This window comes from Mytilus galloprovincialis, chromosome 3 (genome assembly GCF_965363235.1).
Source record: "Mytilus galloprovincialis chromosome 3, xbMytGall1.hap1.1, whole genome shotgun sequence".
In the NCBI taxonomy this organism is placed as follows: domain Eukaryota; kingdom Metazoa; phylum Mollusca; class Bivalvia; order Mytilida; family Mytilidae; genus Mytilus; species Mytilus galloprovincialis.
The window spans coordinates 62,983,630-63,002,886 of NC_134840.1; the positions used below are offsets into that span (position 1 = coordinate 62,983,630).

The 19,257-nt window shown below is 33.6% G+C and overlaps 1 protein-coding gene and 1 long non-coding RNA gene across 4 annotated transcripts in view; both read right to left on the bottom strand.

Annotated features, from left to right (window-relative positions):
- Positions 1-3,663: 3,663 nt before the first annotated feature.
- The window catches only part of LOC143068600 (monocarboxylate transporter 5-like), a 28,597-nt gene continuing 13,003 nt past the window's right edge, over positions 3,664-19,257 (bottom strand). For both annotated transcript variants that reach the window (XM_076242791.1, XM_076242790.1), the window contains exon 6: positions 3,664-3,898. In XM_076242791.1, coding sequence (XP_076098906.1) covers positions 3,714-3,898 — 185 coding nt within the window. In that variant the 3' untranslated portion in view covers positions 3,664-3,713. The remainder of the gene's footprint in view (positions 3,899-19,257) is intronic.
- On the bottom strand, positions 12,128-18,379 carry LOC143068601 (uncharacterized). 2 transcript variants are annotated; one of them, XR_012976205.1, is made up of 3 exons: positions 17,968-18,379; positions 14,814-14,894; positions 12,128-13,217 (listed from the first exon to the last, which is right to left on the bottom strand). It is a non-coding gene; the product is annotated as an uncharacterized LOC143068601 (long non-coding RNA). The 2 variants fall into 2 exon arrangements; XR_012976204.1 differs by lacking the exon at positions 17,968-18,379 and adding an exon at positions 15,923-16,528.

Here is a 19,257-nt window from a genome sequence, read left to right on the forward strand (position 1 = left end):
ACTTGTGTTTTAATTTCCATATTAGATAACAAAAGTCAATTTTGTATGCAAATAAGTTTATATTTGCATACCTTTTTGAAAATGAAATTTGTCTACAAAAATGAATTTTGTGATGACAAAACTGAATTTTGTCATCACAAAATTGAAGTTCTCATAAAACAAGTCTGTATCACATAGTTTTGTAAGACAAAAGTGATTTTGTTATGACAGAATTGAATTTTGTACAAAACCACAAGAGTCCCATACAGCGCCCCGTAACAGTCGCATACAAATTCTATTATATTGATAAAAATGTGTGACCAACACAAAAAGACATAAAAATGACGAAATAGGGGGTACAGCGGTCAACATGGTATTATAATCTTAATCATTATTAAACTACAGCACAAGAACTCAATGATGGGATGTACAAGTAACGAGCCACGTCACATGAATATTACCAAACAAAATGCGATAAACAGTAAAAGTATTTATTTACAAAGACAAATAAAAGAACATTATAACATGTAATTAAGATTATAAACAACGTCACCGACTAGAATCTAAAAAGCATTATGGTAACATGTTAAACAATGTTATAAACTGCTTCACATCGCTGGTCTTGTTGTGGTGTAGTGCAGTTCGATCCCCAGTCGGATCAAACTAAAGATATGTAGAAAATTGGTATTTTCTGATGACGACATTTAGTGTAAAAGCAAAGACTGCTTTACTCGGAGCAAGAATAATGCGTCCGGGTTGGGTGTGGCATGTATTTCAACTAATTGTTACCCCGTGCGCAAAAAATCAGATTCAGTGTATCGGTCTTGTTATCCCGATTTTGTTTTTGTATATAGATTTGTGAGTTTTGAACAGCGGTATACTACTGTTGCCTTTATTGTACAATACAATAAGCAGGGTTCAGATGCATACCATATCATCCCATTTTCGTCCTCTATACGCATTTTAATTGCCATTGCTCGATAAACGTCCAGTCAATCAAGTTCAAATCCGATTTTAGGGGCTATGCAGTAACTTTTTATGATTTATGTGAAACATTTACTTTAGATAACCTCAGGTAATACAGGGCCAACGTCACAATTTATAAAAAAACTTCTGCTTAAAGTATGTCCGATAAATTTTGGATGCTTTCATGCTCTCCCTTAAGGTGGTTTCACACTCGTGTTTCGTTGAGAACACCATTGAAATGATGTCTAGCATTCTAGACCAATCGGCCTGATCAAAATAAAGTTTTCCGAAGTCGAGGTATGTCATTATTCGTCTGCTTTGTCTCGAAATGAAAATGTAACCAAAAGCTCAAACACATCAAACGAGTCATATTACAGACTTGGCACAGGCATATACTTATGTAGAAAAAGGTTGACTAAACCTGGTTTTATAGCTTGCTAAACCACGCACTTGTATAACAGTCGCGTCAAATTAATTCCATTATATTAACAACGATGTGTACCGAAACAAACAGAGACATAATTGGAAAAAAAATGTGTACAGCAGTTAAATAATCTGAATCACTAATAACAAACAAATGTGCAATAAAGAAGCAAAAAAAGGCATACATTCAAAGCACATTAGCAAAACTGAATGATTTCTTAGAATACAAAAATCTACAATAGCACAATAACAGATGTACATGTACAGAGCCACGTCATGTGCATCAAAGAAACACAAAAAATCACATTATAGACAAAGCACATTAGCAAAAATGAAAGACAAAAATAGATGAATTATCATGGTACAATAGCGGAATGTATAAGTACAGAGTCACGTTAAACACCAAAACAGACTAAATAGTAAATGTGATATTCATAAAGACAAATAAAAGAATATTATAACTCGTTATTAAGATGATAAACAACGTCAGTACCCAAAATCTATAATTCAAGATCATCGTGTATTATTTTGGAAGTTGATACGGAATATTTATCAACAAAGTCCTGGTACCTTCCAATGAAGTTTGACATACCCCATGTTCTTCAACTTTCTGCTCAGACACGGGTGACGTTACACAAAATCTGAGGAGGAGCTGCAAGCTCTTTAATATCTAATAAGCGTATATATGTATATCCATTATGCAGGTGAAGTTTGTATATTGGTACTAAGGTGAGGGAAATTGATAATTTGGAAATTAAAATCATCTTGTTTGTCGTACTAGGTTCTGATACTGAGACGACTGTGTATGTCAAATTCGAGTTCTAAGTCTAAAAGTGAGACAGAGGAAGCAGTGTCTGTTGTTTTTATAATATCTAGTTCTATGGAATATATTGATGAAACCCAATCAAACAAGTTCTGATTGTTAAAGGTAAAAAAATAAAGGCAACAGTAGTTTACCGCTGCTCGAAAGTCATAAATCGATTTAGAGAAAACAAATCCAGGTAACAAACTAAAACTGAGAGAAACACATCATCTATAAGAGGACAACATTGACCAACAGAAACACTGAAGTGAAAAAAGATCAAACGAAAGTGCAACACACACAGAAACGAACTATAAGATAACGACTGTCATCGTGGTTTGATGGCAATGTTAAAAATCACACTAAAATTACAACATGACGGGATTACAGTACAAGTGAAATCAATACAATTCAGAACAGAGAAATAAACAATACAATAGTACATTTCGACATGCTAACATCATCAATATATCTGAATGTGAACTTAAATAATCTGGCTACTTTGATCTTCTTTATTGACAAGTGTCTGAAGGAACCCCGATCCATATGAAAATAAGAGGAGGTAAGCTAGAAGAGGCGCACATTTCAATTAAAATCGTTCCCTGGATCGTATAACTGGTTTTAATCAAGGTGAAACAAAATTCTTGTGATTAACATATAAACAGTATGTGCAAAAATGTACTGTAAGTATCATGTCTTTATGTCCTTTTTTAATATGTGCCTAATTGATGTAAAGGTGAAAATTGTACACAGTAAAATAAACAGTGAACATTAAAGAATATCTTCTGTCAGAAATTCTCCTCATACAGCAATGTGCTAACACCAATCTAAACTACAATGATAACAAGACTTGGATCAATAGCATACTTTTGGGAAAGACAACTACTTCAAAGAATTCAAATGTTGGAAGGCAATCAACAAAACCACTAACCATTCAACCACCAAACAGAAAATAATGTAACAGTATACTCAAGTCAAAATAACAAAGTACAGTCCACATTGATCCAACGCCTCCAGTTCACATTGATCCAATCAATCAAACTATTTGTACATGTCCTTATCCTTGCATCTTGACTAGCATATGAGAACAATAACATTTCATTTTTGTTTGGTCTATTTTATTGATCAAGCAAAACGCGTTTACTAACGAGTGCTGGGACCGCTAACATTTGGTATGTGATCTACCGAATGAGATTATTTACCGGATTTGTTATCACATAATCAACACGACGGGTGCCACACGTGGAGCAGGATCTGCTTAACCTTCCTGAGATCACCAATTAGTTTTTTGTGGGGTTCGTGTTGCTTATACTTTAGTTTTCTATGTTGTGTCATGCGTACTATTGTTTGTCTTTTTTTCATTTTTAGCCATGGCGTTGTCAGTTTATTTTCGAGTTATGAGTTTGACTGTCTCTCTGGTATCTTTCGTCCCTCTTTTGGTACCTAAGGAAGGACTGCGTTGTATCAATGATAAATGAAGTCATGATTTAAGAATTTATTTTTAATTGAAAATACAATTTGTTCTTTGAGCATGTTCATACAACTATATTTCATTTTCAGGCTGAAGAGATTCTTTTTCCTCATTAAGATCTAAACCGTTGGCCTTTTCTGTCTGTTTACATCTTCGTAGAAAAACTTCAATAGATGACAGAATAACAGCAAGCAAGGAAGCGGTACCAACAAAATGGAATGATGCATTGTAACTCCCGGTTACATCTCTCAGATAACCTGTTGTCGGAGAAAAAAAAGAATGATAAAATTGGAAAAAAAGATAAGTCAAAAATCTTTATTTAGTGTTATGCATTCCTTATTATTTTACTTGTTAGTGTGCACATCATTCTCCCCCTAACTTTTCCTAAATACCAGTAAAATATGTATATTTTTCCAGAGAAATGTTTTTGTTGTCGACTTCCTTAAGAAATCATTCAAATTCGTTAAAAAATATATTGTTTTGTACGGAGCCCCGCTAGGGACATGCAAAGAAAAAAAAATATATTGTGCGCACAAAATAATATATTGTGCGCACAAAATAACATATTGTGCGCACAACTTAAATATATTGTGCGCACAAAATAATATATTGTGCGCACAACTTAAATATATTGTGCGCACAAAATAATATCTTGTGCGCACAACTTAAATATATTGTGCGCTCAATTTAAATATATTGTGCGCACAACATAATATATTGTGCGCACAACATAATATATTGTGCGCACAACTTAAATATATTGTGCGCACAAAATAATATCGTGTGCGCACAAAATAATATCTTGTGCACACAACATAATATATTGTGCGCTCAATTTAAATATATTGTGCGCACAACATAATATACTGTGCGCACAATATAATATAATGTGCGCACGACATAATATAATGTGCGCACAAAATGTTATTCAAATTCATTCAGCGCTGATGGTACGGCGACTAATATCTTCTCTTAAAAGTGAAAGAATGGAGAAATACATAAGGGTTTATTTCGAAATGGGACTCGATTATATGGAAATACTGGCACTTTTAGCAAAACATCATCACTACATTATTTCTTATCGACAGTTGAAACGAATATTGAAGAAGCTACGTTTATTTCGCCGAAAACACTACACGCCACTTGAAGATGTCGTTGCTTTTATCAAAGACAACATTAAAGGATCTGGAAGGCTTCATGGTTATCGCTGGATGTTTATGAAGTGTAGACAAGCAGGTTTAACTATACAAAAAGAGTATGTGCGAATTATAATGCAAATTATAAACCCTGAAGGAGTTGAAATGCGACGAAAAGGTCGATTACATAGGAGAGAATATTGTTCGAAAGGGCCAAACTTTATATGGCATTTGGATTCCTATGATAAACTTAAACCTTTTGGAATATGCATAAATGGATGCATAGATGGCTTTTCTAGACTGATAATATGGTTGGAGGCAGGACAGACTAGTAGTGACCCTCGGGTTATTTCTGGGTATTTTGTCAAAGCTATTCTACGGAAGGGAGGACCTATGGTGATAAGAGGAGATCTTGGTACCGAAAATAGTAAGGTCGCTGAAATGCAGTCTTTTTTACGACGCAATGATAATGATACGTATGCTCGAAATAACAGTGCGTTTCTTTACGGCACAAGCCAACATAATCAACGAATTGAATCATGGTGGGGAATTTATAGAAAAGAAAACTCACAGTTTTGGATGACATTTTTTAAAGATATAAAAGAGGATGGATTATTTTCAGGAGATCATCTTCATAAAAACTTGATAAGGTTCTGTTTCCTGAGACTGATTCAGGTACTTATTTTCGAACAAAATTATCCTTCCTATTTCCCTATTTTAACGCTAATATAATTATATAGACCAAGCAAAACAAAGGAAAATTGTTTACGTCCACAGTTAATGTAATTGTGGATAAATAAAAAGAAGTCATAATAGTGACTTATGTACCCATCAATGCATGGGCATAGACCAAATAAACGCCCTTTAGACTTCTATCCGCCCTCATGTCCGATTTTAATGCTTCAACTTAAGTCCGTTTATCTGTTCATTTATACCTTTTTAAGGCTAGCCATTTGTTTTAAACTTCAATATTTGTTTGTTTAACTGTTATTATACATAAGAATAAAACCTCTCTGAAAAACAAATCAAATGTCATTACAAGGCAGATTAGTACTCCCGACATGAAATTCATTTATAGTGAGGAAATTAATTGTTTTTATTTGAAAAAAAACACTGTAAAGAAATGTATATATTATAGCATATACTTCTGTTTATTTACGTTAAGCAGACAACAACTTAACTGCTTTATAAAGCTATCATAAAATTCTTTTCACTTAGATAATAATTGTGAACTAAAGACTATAATACGAACATATTTTGTGCAATAAAAATGTTATCCAAATTTTACAATGTCAACATCAGCCTTAAAATATATGCTTTAATATCATACATAATGTCACCTTCGAAAATATTCGTACCATCTCATGTCTTTGCATATAAAGTGTTTTATACACGAAAATTCATCGACTGAAACCTGAAACTAATTATTTATTTTCAATTCCAGAAAGAACTTTTAGAGGTTGTAAGTATTTGGAACGCCCATAAAATCAGAAAAAATAATAAACAACATGGTGTGTATGGACGACCGTATGTACTCTACTCGGTTCCTGAAGTGTACGGAACAAGTGATTATGTTACTAGCCCTGACATCGATGAAGTTGAAATTTGTTTAGAGCAATCTACGTATTGTAGTCTACCATGCGATGAAGACATTTACGATCTCGCAAATTTATACATGGAAGAATTAGGACATAGTTTACCAACAGATGCTTTTGAAGCTGCCACTTTGTATCGGTGTTTACTGGAACGATTTGAAACGGACTTAGCATTACAGTGATATCACTATCAAACTTATGTAGACTTCGATATTATGATTATTTTTTCTCTGGTAACATGTACAATTTTAAAATTATATTTGTGTTTATGCATTTTACTTTATGTCTGGTTTCGTTATAGTCCGAGATTACTCTGACGTCCAACGGCTTTTTTGCCAGACAAGCGACCGTCCCACGGCCCCATCTTGTCTGGCAAAACAGCCGTTGTACGTCAGAGTAATCTCGGACTAGTTTCGTTAATGTTGATTGACACAAGACTGACATGCTGCTCAATTTACGACATTAATTTTGTTATGCCACGTCGACGATATATTTAAGATGGTTATTATATTCAAAAGTCTTGGGTCCGTCCGTCTCTTTTTAGAATAAATGTTTTTAGTCATAGTAGTTTATGTGATATAGATACAATGGATAAGCGTTGATTCTTGAAAAAGAAACCATGAGCCCGCAGGTTATAAAGTCTTCAACTGAAATAAATTCTGTGGTTTCTCTGAAGATGTCATCGGCAAAGTGTAACATATATAAAGTTAGCCAAATCGAATTAATACTTAGTTCACATATCAAAAGATTACTTTTATGTTTGATCATGTAAAAGTACGAGTTTGACCCAAAACTTACTGTTCATCAGTAGTGAAATGTGACTGTGTGATCAGTCGAAGGAGTTTACCATAAATGCTCACAACAAGGTAAAACTGAGTACATATATAATTCAGAAGATGAAATATGAGTGCCAATGAGACAACTCTCCATCCATGTCACAATTTATTAAAAGTTAAAAATTATAGGTTTAGATACGGTCTTCATCACGGAGCGTTGGCTCACATCGAATAGCAAACTTTAAAGGTTCTCAAAATGACTAGTGTAAGACAACTTAAACAGGAAAATCAACTGTCTAATCTATAAAAAAAACTAGGATCACTTATGATCACATCAACAAACGACACTCAACAGGATCCTGAACAGCATTCTAATTATGATGAAAACTTTGTAAGAATTGTGTGAAATGTTTCAGGTCATGTTTTAGTTTCATTCTGGTTAATATGACAGATATTACAATAGGTCACAAGTATCTATTTTTTTTTATCGATCTACGATAAATTTGTACAAAAGTTGTCAGTATACATTTTGAAACTGTAACAAAGCAATTTAGGAACAGTCAATGAAAATGTATACCTCAGTAGTATATTTTGAATCAAAATATACAATTATGAATCGTTTTCTCCAAATATGGTCCCTTTTGGTTCATCATTTATTCAAATAGTTTTGGTGCGATTGATCGCGATCAATGAGACAAATTAACTGCATATCCATCATATCCCATAAAAAGAAAAAATCAACGAAACCAATTTTGACAGACGTTTATCGATGCAAGCCTTTAATTGCGGAATCCTGACTTTAAGCAGGCAAACATAAAATGTCACAGTTTAAACATGTTTATGAACGAGCAATCATCCACACAACTGTGACAAAACTGAATCAGCACAAAACAAGAATAACTTGTTGAAAACGGATTTATTTATGAAATGAAAAAAAGGCACAGAACTTGTAATAAATAAACCCAATAAAGTACTGAAAACTAGTTTAAATTCAATTGCAAAAAATGGAAATCATTTTCCCTAGTCTAAGATATTATCAATAAGCATACACAGATATAATGAAAAAACAAGAGTGGCTATATTTTTATACCTTATGATGTCTGCTCTATGGTCGGGTTGCTGTCGCTTTGACACATTTCCTTTCTCAATTTTATTTATAAGATATTTTACATATAAATCACAAAAAGTTAACTTTGCAGGACCACTGAACCAGGATCCCTTACCGAAAAATCAGCCTTCTGGCAAACTGTTGGTGCCGCAAACACTGCGGTACGGTTGTTGCAAATAGTTTGCCGTAACTTCACCACGACTTTTTACCATGCAAACGAAGGTTGCAGCTGAACTGCCGCTAAGTTTTATAGCCTTACATAGTTTGTGATGAATTTCTGGCGACTATTTGTGGTGAACCTCCGGCAAACTTTGATCTATAGCCTGATAAAGTTTGTGGCGAACTTCTGGGAATTTTTGTGGTGAATCTCCGGCAAACTTTTAAAGCCTTAACAATTGTATAGTTTGCGGTGAACTTCTGACAAAACAAATGATAATGATGCCTTATGACCACCTTTCTGTTGATTCTTTTTCAAAACTGCACTTCTTATTCAAAATGATGCACATGAGGATCAACATTTAATTAATTATTATGACCAAAATTATTATTATGCAAAAACTGTCTAAATTAACTTACAAAGAGATGATCAATGATGAATGGCCTGTTCCAGGAACTAATCAATCATATATAACATCCGTTTACTTTTTACATGAAAACACCAACATTAAAATTTCCCTCCTATTTCAAATTCAAAGAAGCAGCAAGTCTGACTTTAGTACATGGAGCATGCTCAGTATGCGGCGAAGGATTGCTTTAAAGTTTGTTTACAAAGTTCCTTCAAATTTAAGAAAGTTAAGAGTTTGCGGCAACATTGCGGCAACTTTTACATATATTTGCCGGAAGGTCGCTGCTAGTGGCGAACACTGGTGAACAACTTTCAGGTCTTCTTGCAGCAATGTTTCTCTTTTCATAAGGGATAATGAGAACAAGGTCAGATGCCTGCCAGTTGGAAACCTTGGGTAAAATCATTCCATACAACCAAATATAGAGGGCCTATTATCACGAAAACATGACAGTCTAACACAAGGATCTTGCTAGATATGCATACACCAAATATAGTCATCCTTTTTCTTATAAAAAGAGAGAAATCAACATAAATAGTTTCCAAGTAGTCACTTTAATTCGTACATGGGTGTATGTCCAGACTACTCAGTGAACAATATTTTCTACGTAGTCAAGTTCGTCGCTTGTTGTTAGCAAATGCGTGTAAAAGAACTTAAATTTTACTTTTATTTTATCATACTATTGCTTGTATTTGTCTGGAGTGTCATTATGATAAAATAGGGTTCGTCTTCACCGTTTGACCAAACCATGTACTTTTCTACATTGGCTAGATGTATAGGGGGAGGGTTGAGATCTAATAAACATGTTTAACCCCGCCGCAATTTTGCGCCTGTCCCAAGTCAGGAGCCTCTGGCCTTTGTTAGTCTTGTATGATTTTTAATTTTAGTTTCTTGTGTATAATTCGGAGTTTAGTATGACGTCCATTATCACTGTACTAGTATACATATTTTTTAGGGGCCATCTGAATGACACCTACGGGTGCGTGAATTCTCGCTACATTGAAGACTCATTGGTGGGCTTCGGCTGTTGTCTGCTCTATGGTCGGGTTGTTGTCGCTTTGACACATTCACCATTTCCTTTCTCAATTTTTACTTTTGTTTACCCTTACGACCCATGTTCCCGCTTTATAATATTTCTGTTGTATTTGAGTAAGGCCTGACTATTGTAACCGAAGTCCTTTCATGTTTAGGATAAGGTAAGTTAAGCTCCTGTTGCCTATTTTCAGTGAACTTGTAACCTTAGATCCCAAACAGCGTCAAGCAAAAGGCAACATTTACCGGAGACACAAGCTTCTGTAACAGAAGTATAAATACAAGTGCAATCAAGGGTTCTGCAACCAGGGTATTCACATTCAGAAAATGGCCAGAGAAAATCAAAAGTGTCACCATATAAATAGTACACATTGAATATGTTTATTTCACAAGACAAGACAAGACAAGACAAGACAACAAGATATATATATATATATATATACATGAATCTAAAACACACTTTCATGTTTGTTGTCTAGTTATTAAAAAAAAACCATACATATATCTTACTGAAATTATTTATTTCAAATTTAATAAAGTATTCAAATATGTTGAAATTAACAATCACAAAAGTTGCATTTCAGCAACCATTCATTAAAAATTAACAATGCAAAACTCTTTAATCAGTAAAATCTTTTCTTTCTCTTAAGCTGTATTTCACCAAAAAAATACTCTTCTTTGTCATACCTTGCTTGTAAGCTCTAGTTTGTTTATTTTACATTCATGAAATAACAACAAAGTGTATGTTTGAGTATGAAACAAACTGAAAATACTGAACATGACCACTCAATGATTTTTCCACTTGTGATTATGTTAATTAATGCAATAATCATACAATGTTTATAAAAACATACACATACACAAGTGTTTAACATGCTGTTAAATTCACCACATGAAGAAATGACTGCTGGTCAACGTCCAAATTATTTTAGAACAAGGTCTACACAAATCAAAAATTGTGAAAAATCTCTCAAATAAAATATAAAAAAAGTATACAAAAGTCAAGTTAATCCAACTTCCTTATTTAAGGGTACTATGTATAGCTAATAAGAAGTTGCACTTCAGCAACAAACAGTTTTATAACAAAATTAAAACTGTATGAACTAAAAAATCAGTTGCATTTCAGCTACTTACATGACTAATAAAAAACAATTGAAATCTCAATAAAAATGTTAAATCTTAATATCTAATAAGTTGTGTATTTCACAAAAAAGGACTTAAATGAACAAAACCAATATCTTATTTCCATTCATCATAAGCTTTATCATGCCTAATTTGTAGGTTCTTAGGCTAGTTTCTTTTATTGTCATGTGAAAAAAAACAGGAAATACTGAACATGATATTGATACAAAGGCAATCAATGATAAAATCCTGCTGCTGATTTTACCTGGTTTGATGTAAATCAATGCAATTATACAATGTCCATTACCCATACAGAAGTATTTAAAATGTTGTTGAATTCGCTACGGAAAATAGTAAAATTTTCATAATTTCTTGGTATTCTGAGAACACGACCACATGTATGGGCTATTGGTCGACGCCCAAAACCATCAAGAACTACAAATTCAACAGTGATTGTATCCTTTCCATCCAAAATTAAATCAGATCCAGTGCAAAATCTAAGAAATTTTTTCAACAATACTTTATCAAGTTCTCTAACATACCGCTGAAGGTGGTTCATAACTTCACGTTCCAAATTAGACAAATTATCTGAAAAATGCAGCATTTTGGTAACTTTGCGATTGCTGGGTTCCATTTTACTGTATATTTCTGTCAAATTCTCATAAGAAAGAGACTGTCCGAGTTGAGATAATATCTTGGCCCAAGCATCAGTTATAAAGTTGCACTCCTGAACCATTTCCTTGTGTGCGATTTCTAGCAAAATACGCGTAATGCTTTCTTTTGTGACTGCAGACCTGCAGCTATGGTTCTCTAAAGCTTCTATAAGTTCATCATTATCAACTGACTCGTAATCTTTTAAAGCAGTGGAAAATAATGTTTTGTCTTCCTCAGTGATAAAACAAAGAAAATTTTCCATTAAATCTGACTTAAACTTTCCATACATTGCATTTTCCATAACAATTATGGAAAGTCCAATGGGCAAGTAATTGGCTATCTGCCATCCTTTAAATATAATTCTGCCAATGGACAGCCACTGCTCCTCTTGAAAATCGTGTCTTATTGTAGGGACTTTCTGTGAATTTCCAATGCAACAATTGTCCATAAACTCATTCCAAAATTCAGTAAGGCAATCTCTAAAAATTCCTTCTCTACCCCTTCTTCCGCTTTTCCAGTTGGCAATATCATACTGACATCAAAAAATGTAGCATACATTATTGTTGGATCTGAAAATATTTTCATCATTTCTATCATTAAATTTCCTCTATGAACCCTAATTTTCACAGAATGGAATGGATCAAGAAATAATTGTTCATTATTTATTAATCCAGGACCATCGGCGATTATTCCAAGACTATTAGTGATTATTCCAGGATCATTGGCGACATAACTATTCTCTGGCTGACTGTCAGATTGAGTGTGGATATCATTCAAAGGAATTGTTGAGTCATAGATATCATCAATATCAGCCAATACAGGTCCAAACTGAATTTCATCATCACTGCACATGTTCAAACTGGTATGCTCATTATAAGAACTATGAGAACTGTTATTTTCATGGTTTTCTAACCTCAACAGCTGTGAAACACTTTTTTGGTCTTCATTTTCTTTGGTCCTTGTTGTTGAATTCTTTTCTTGTTCAGTGTTATCCCTTTCTTTAGGTACAGTTAGTAAATAAAACCTTAACAGCCTCATTTTGCTTCGGTCATAAATATTCTCTACAGACAAATCTAAATTAGCTGACTGGCGTTTAAAGTCCATGATGTCAACCACAAAATTTTCAATCTTGCCCCTGGGTGATATTCCTTCTGGAAAGTAAAGTTTTAAAGCTGTTTCTTTTATGGCACTCACTAGAGTATCTTTATCAACAATAAGATGTCTCGTCCCCCCTCCAGTTGGCCCGCGAACTTGTTTCATCCTATCCCCTTCTTTCATCAGCCAACCAAGTTCTATACGCCTTTCACTTTTTGCTGCATGATCATTTCCAATATTCTTGGAAGTAGAAGGATTGTCATCACTATCACTTGAGCTTTCATCTATATCTTTTTTTGTTTTAAACAAGTTTCTTTTTGATGATGGATGGAGTCTTTTTATTATCTTTTGTAATAGTGTCTTCTTTTTTTTGGACTTTGAACCTGTACCACCCTGGTTCTTACAAAAATCTTTCACAGCTATCCTGTCCCCATAGATAGGGATGTACTTTGTCAGTTCATCATCAGACAATAATAATATCACTTGACAATCAATCTGAAAATATCAAAGAGACAAATGTTGATATAAGAGCTTGTATCATTTTGTTTGTACAACAGATGTATGTCAATATACAACAGAGCCTAAAATTGCTCACCTTGCAATTTACACTTTCTATTTACAACAATATTAACTAGAGGCTCTTAAGAGCCTTTGTCGCTCACCTTGGTCTATGTGCATATTCAACAAAGGACACAGATGGATTCATGACAAAATTGTGTTTTGGTGATGGTGATGTTTTTGTAGATCTTTACTTTACTGAACATTCTTGCTACTTACTATTTTCTCTATCTATAATAAACTTGTCCCATTAGTTACAGAGGAAAATATTTTGTAAAAATTTACCAAATTAATGAAAATTGTTAAAAATTGACTATAAAGGGCAGTAACTCCTTAAGGGGTCAACTGACCATTTTAGTCATGTTGATTTATTTGTAGATCTTACTTTGCTGAGCATTGTTGCTGTTTACAGTTTATCTCTATCTATACTATAGTATTCAAGGTAATAACAAAAAAATGCAAAATTTCTTTAAAATTACCAATTGGGGGCAGCAACCCAACAACCAGTTGTCCAATTCATCTGAAAATTACTAAGTGGATATGTATTGACTTGACAAACGATTTAACCCCTTGACAGATTTGCTCTATTAAAGTGCTTTGGTTTTTGAGTTATAAGCTAAAAACTGCATTTTCCCCCGATGTTCTATTTCTAGCCATGGTGGCCATCTTGTCGGTCGGCCGGGTCACCTGACACATTTTTTAACTAGATACCCTAATGATGATTGTGGCCAAGTTTGATTTAAATTGGCCCAGTAGTTTCAGAGGAGAAGATTTTTGTAAAAGTTAAAGACGACGGACGACGACAGACAACGACGAACGCAAAGTGATGGGAAAAGCTCACTTGGCCCTTTGGGCCAGGTGAGCTAAAAATATGGTTAAACATAGATTTGAGGAGAACAGCTTGACATAAGTATAATTTTTTTTATGTATGCAGATTTTAAGAGGGTGTCCATGGAAAAACCAGGCAGTGGATGGCACATAACATATTTTGTTTTCAAAATTATTTCATCTATTTCATATCACAAATTCATTCTTTCTCAAAGTTAAATTTTGTATTTTTATTAACTGCAACAGATAAAGAGAAAAAAAATACATAGAAAGCACTAAAAATTCATTGAAAAGGGGAGATAACTCTTCATTTTGTACAAAATTTTGTTGCATTGTTAGTGAATTTTAAAATCATTTTCTGAGCCATCCACTTTTAATTCAAAAATATCTTTGACATATATATCCTTTGTATGGTATAAACATTGCATTAGAACCAAAAATTCAGTTGGAAAAATATTATGTTGTACCACCCATATCATAGGATTTGCCTGATATTTACTTGGACAGCCTCTTAATAATATATGTTGCCTTTTTAAAAAAAAAGCTGTTTGAAAACATTTTATTTCTAATTTCAGTCAATCCTTTGTTAGTGCGACTTTGACCATGACATTTGATTGATGGATGGTGGTTTTAAAAACATGGCATTCAGATGCATATTCATAGTCTTTTTCTTATAAATTGTAATATATTCCAATTCATGCTTACCTTATCTTCCTCTACCTTGTCTACAGGAATGTTTCTTTCTTTTAAAAATTCTATCAGGGAGACCATTTTTCTTTATAATTTCTATCAAAGATACAATCAATAATTAATTCTTATCAAAATACATTCATTTTGCAATAAAAATGGTTTTTTTTAAACTGTGAGGGCTACAATACTGTTTTGCTACTAATTTTTGATACACAATAGGTTCTGTCTATTGCATCAACTCCTGAACATGCTGGATAGCTTTAAATTTGACAATATACATAGATGTTTATTTACTGAATAATGTTAATTTTAGTTTATGACATGTGTAAAATAAAATTGAGAATGAAAAAAGGAAATTTGTCAAAGAGACAGCAACCTGATGCGAACAGAGAGCAGAAAACAGGTGAAGGCCACCAACAGATCATCATCACAGCAAGGCAATGCTTTGGCTGGCCCCTAAACAAAAACATGTACACATTTAGGGACGAAATCAAAAGATCAATGTAAGATTAAAAACTTAATTCAAATAGTTTGGGGGTGGGGGGTTGAACTGCTGCAAGATATTGATTTTTACATATCCATATGGGTCAATCATTTTTTCTCAAATTAAGTTAATAGGGGGGTAGAGGGGGGTCAGCGAAAAAACTATTTGAATTAAGTTTTTTATCCTTCATTGAACTTTTGATGTCGTCCCTTAGTGATAAACGACATCATACTATAAACATCAACATACATGTATACATGAACTAAAATTAAAAATCATAAAAGACTAATTATTAATAAAGGCCACATTTAATGATTCAATATCAATTTTATATTGTTTTACTTTTTTAACCAGATACAGTAAGTGGTGTCATATATGCTACTTATTTATATACAATGTTTTGCTAAGTAAGCATACCCATACTTGGATGATGGTCAAATTGAAGCGTTTAAGTAATGAGGGGTGAAGCCGGACCATGCATACATTTTCTGCTCAGTTTAGATCAAATTTTGGTGGCCAAGGGCAAGGTGTTTTTGAGATTATACCAATTTGTACAAAAATATGGAGAATAATTCAACTATTGGTCAAATTCAGTCTGCCTCCTAGTTTATAGACATACACATGATGTGACATAAATCACCTTCTTCGTTCGGTTGTACGATCTTTGACTTTGGGATCAGATTATATTGCGTTCCAAAGATGGGTGGGGAAAGGAACGATTATCGTCACGGTGGTAACTTCAATATTTTTTTGTAAGATGTCCCCGGGTGTGAATGTGCCATTTCTCCATTTAAAATATACCCATCTTTCTATATATATAATACATTAAAATTGTGTATCCATATTATTTATACTGAAAGAAACAGAGATTGATCTGTACTTATATATATATATGTAATTTTATTAACCAACTAAGAGTATGTTGGATGTGTACGGATTCAGTGTTTAGTCTTAGAGGCATGATTTTTTATAAGTTGTTAGTGGCTTTGAACTAGCTGTCAGATAACTGCGAATACTCTCAGATCTGTTCATAATGTCTTTTTGTGTCGGGATGTATAAATACCCGGCCACGTCCACTTGTATTTTGTGTCTATCTGATGAGTTCAGCCTTTTTCAACTGATTTTTATAGTTCGTTCTTATGTTGTACTGTTATACCACTGATCCAGGTTAGGGGGAGGGTTGGGATCCCGCTAACATGTTTAACCCCGCCACATTATTTATGTATGTGCCTGTCCCAAGTCAGGGATCCAGAGGGGGGGGGGGGGGTTCCGGGGGTTGGAACCCCCCTTTTTGTGGACGATCAATGCATTTGAATTGGGACATGTAATTGGACCCCCCCCCCCTTTGTCCTGGGTTAGAAACTCCCCTTTTTAAAATGGCTGGATCCGCCCCTGCTGTAATTCAGTGGTTGTCGTTTGTTTATGTGTTACATATTTGTTTTTCGTTCATTTTTTTCTTAAATGAGGCCGTTAGTTTTCTCGTTTCAATTGTTTTACATTGTCTTATCGGGGCCTTTTATACGCGGCTGACTATGCAGTATGGGCTTTGCTCATTGTTGAAGGTCGTACGGTGACCTATAGTTGTTAATGTTTGTGTCATTTTGGTCTTTTGTGGATAGTTGTCTCATTGGCAATCATACCACATCTTCTTTTTTATAAGTACATTATTGCCAAAAATTACTGCCAGTTTATTAAAAACCCTAACTGGGCTGCTTAGTACAGACAAACTGGGCATTAATACAGGGCCATAACAGAAAAAACAGGGCAATTACAGAAAAACACATACACTTTTGTTCAGTTGGTTAATAAATGTATTAAGAAATGGGTGTTTTTATCACGGGGGGGGGGGTCAACTTCCTATTATTGGGTATACGGGGATGTGCCAAAAATATGGGTCATAATTTTGCGAGATTTTATATAAAAATGACCCTCCTTTTTAGTGACATCCTATATAAAAATGCATTTACGTTTGATAACTGTATATTGATTTGGGGAATGAATTTCATATCATATATAAAGATGCTATTGAGAATGTCAATTCATATATAAAAAATTAAGGGTAGATAGTATATTTATGAATTATGAGTGATGATGAGTTAGTGCTTATATAAGCATGGGTCTTAAGGTAATGACGTTGCTAACGTAAAATGTTATTTTCGCGACGTCAAACTGTGACTTATCGGGAAAAGATGCATTTTTCGACTGATTTTTATCATTCAAATTGATTTAATTTGAAAACGAGTTCATGGACCCCTATTTTTCAAAACAGCAATTTGTTTCATTTTGCAGGGAAATGATGTGACCCAAATTTTATAAAACTGTAAATAGAGATTTTTTTTTAATTTCAATAAACATGCAGCAAAAAATGACGTATTTTCCTCTATTCATGAACATTTGATAAATATGAGTTATTTCTGAATAAAAAATGCATAATTTTTTAGGATACTTATAAAATACAGAAATTACCGATAATTTAACAAAAAAAAATTTGTGACACAGACATTAACAACTATAGGTCACCTTACGGCCTTCAACAATGAGCAAAGCCCATACCGCATATAGTCAGCTATAAGAAGCCCCGATAAGATGGCCATTTCAAAAAAGAAAGTACCCCCACCCTTTCCCATTTCCGAAAACCACTATATAGAATACCTTTTATTATTTTGAATAAAAAAAGAAGCTTACCTTACATACATAAACCATTTTGTAAACCTCTTTCAAATTAGTCTTCTTGAACACATGGTAATGTCAGCTTGAGCTTTATTCTTCAAACGTGTGGAGCAACATGCAGTTATCTGTTCCTACTTATTTTGTGCGCACATTATATGATGTCGTGCGCACATTATATTATATTGTGCGCACAGTATATTATGTTGTGCGCACAATATATTTAAATTGAGCGCACAATATATTATGTTGTGTGCACAAGATATTATTTTGTGCGCACACGATATTATTTTGTGCGCACAATATATTTAAGTTGTGCGCACAATATATTATGTTGTGCGCACAATATATTTAAATTGAGCGCACAATATATTTAAGTTGTGCGCACAAGATATTATTTTGTGCGCACACGATATTATTTTGTGCGCACAATATATTTAAGTTGTGCGCACAATATATTTAAGTTGTGCGCACAATATATTATTTTGTGCGCACAATATATTTTTTTTTCTTTGCATGTCCCTAGCGGGGCTCCGTAGTTTTGGGCTATTCTTTTTCATAAAAAATAATCCTATTTAAGGTATTCTTGATCGATCACTGATTGTTCGTGTAATCCTCTGAAATTAAATTGTTAAAGTCAATATGATTTCAACATGTAGTATTGAATTATGTTCAGAAATCTGTTCATTTTTCTTTTAAAGCAAATTGTTAAAAGTCGAATTTTAATTATTTCCAACACAAAGCACGTTCTGTTTGGATATAATATATTTTCCCAACAACAGAGAAGATGAGGTATTCCGATAGTCAGCTGAATTTCCGAGGCAGTTTTAAATAATGATTTGATACATTTTTTAAAATCACCATTAATTGATTTTACTCAAATATTATGCCCCACCTACGATAGTAGAGGCACATTATGTTTTCTGGTCTGTGTGTCCGTTCGTTCGTTCGTTTGTCAGTCTGTCCTGCTTCAGGTTAAAGTTTTTGGTCAGTGTAGTTTTAGATAAAGTTGAAGTCCAATCAACTTGAAACTTAGTACAAATGTGCCCTATGATATGATCTTTCTAATGTTAATGCCAAATTCGAGTTTTGTCCCCAATTTTACGGTTCATTGAACATAGAAAATGATAGTGCAAATTTCAGGTTAAAGATTTTTGGTCATGGTACAATTTGATGAAGTTGAGGTCCAATCAACTTGAAACTTAGTATACATGTTCTCTATGATATGATCTTTCTAATTTAAATGCCAAATTAAGAGTTTTTACCCCAATTTCACGGTCCAATAAACATAGAAAATGATAGTGTGAG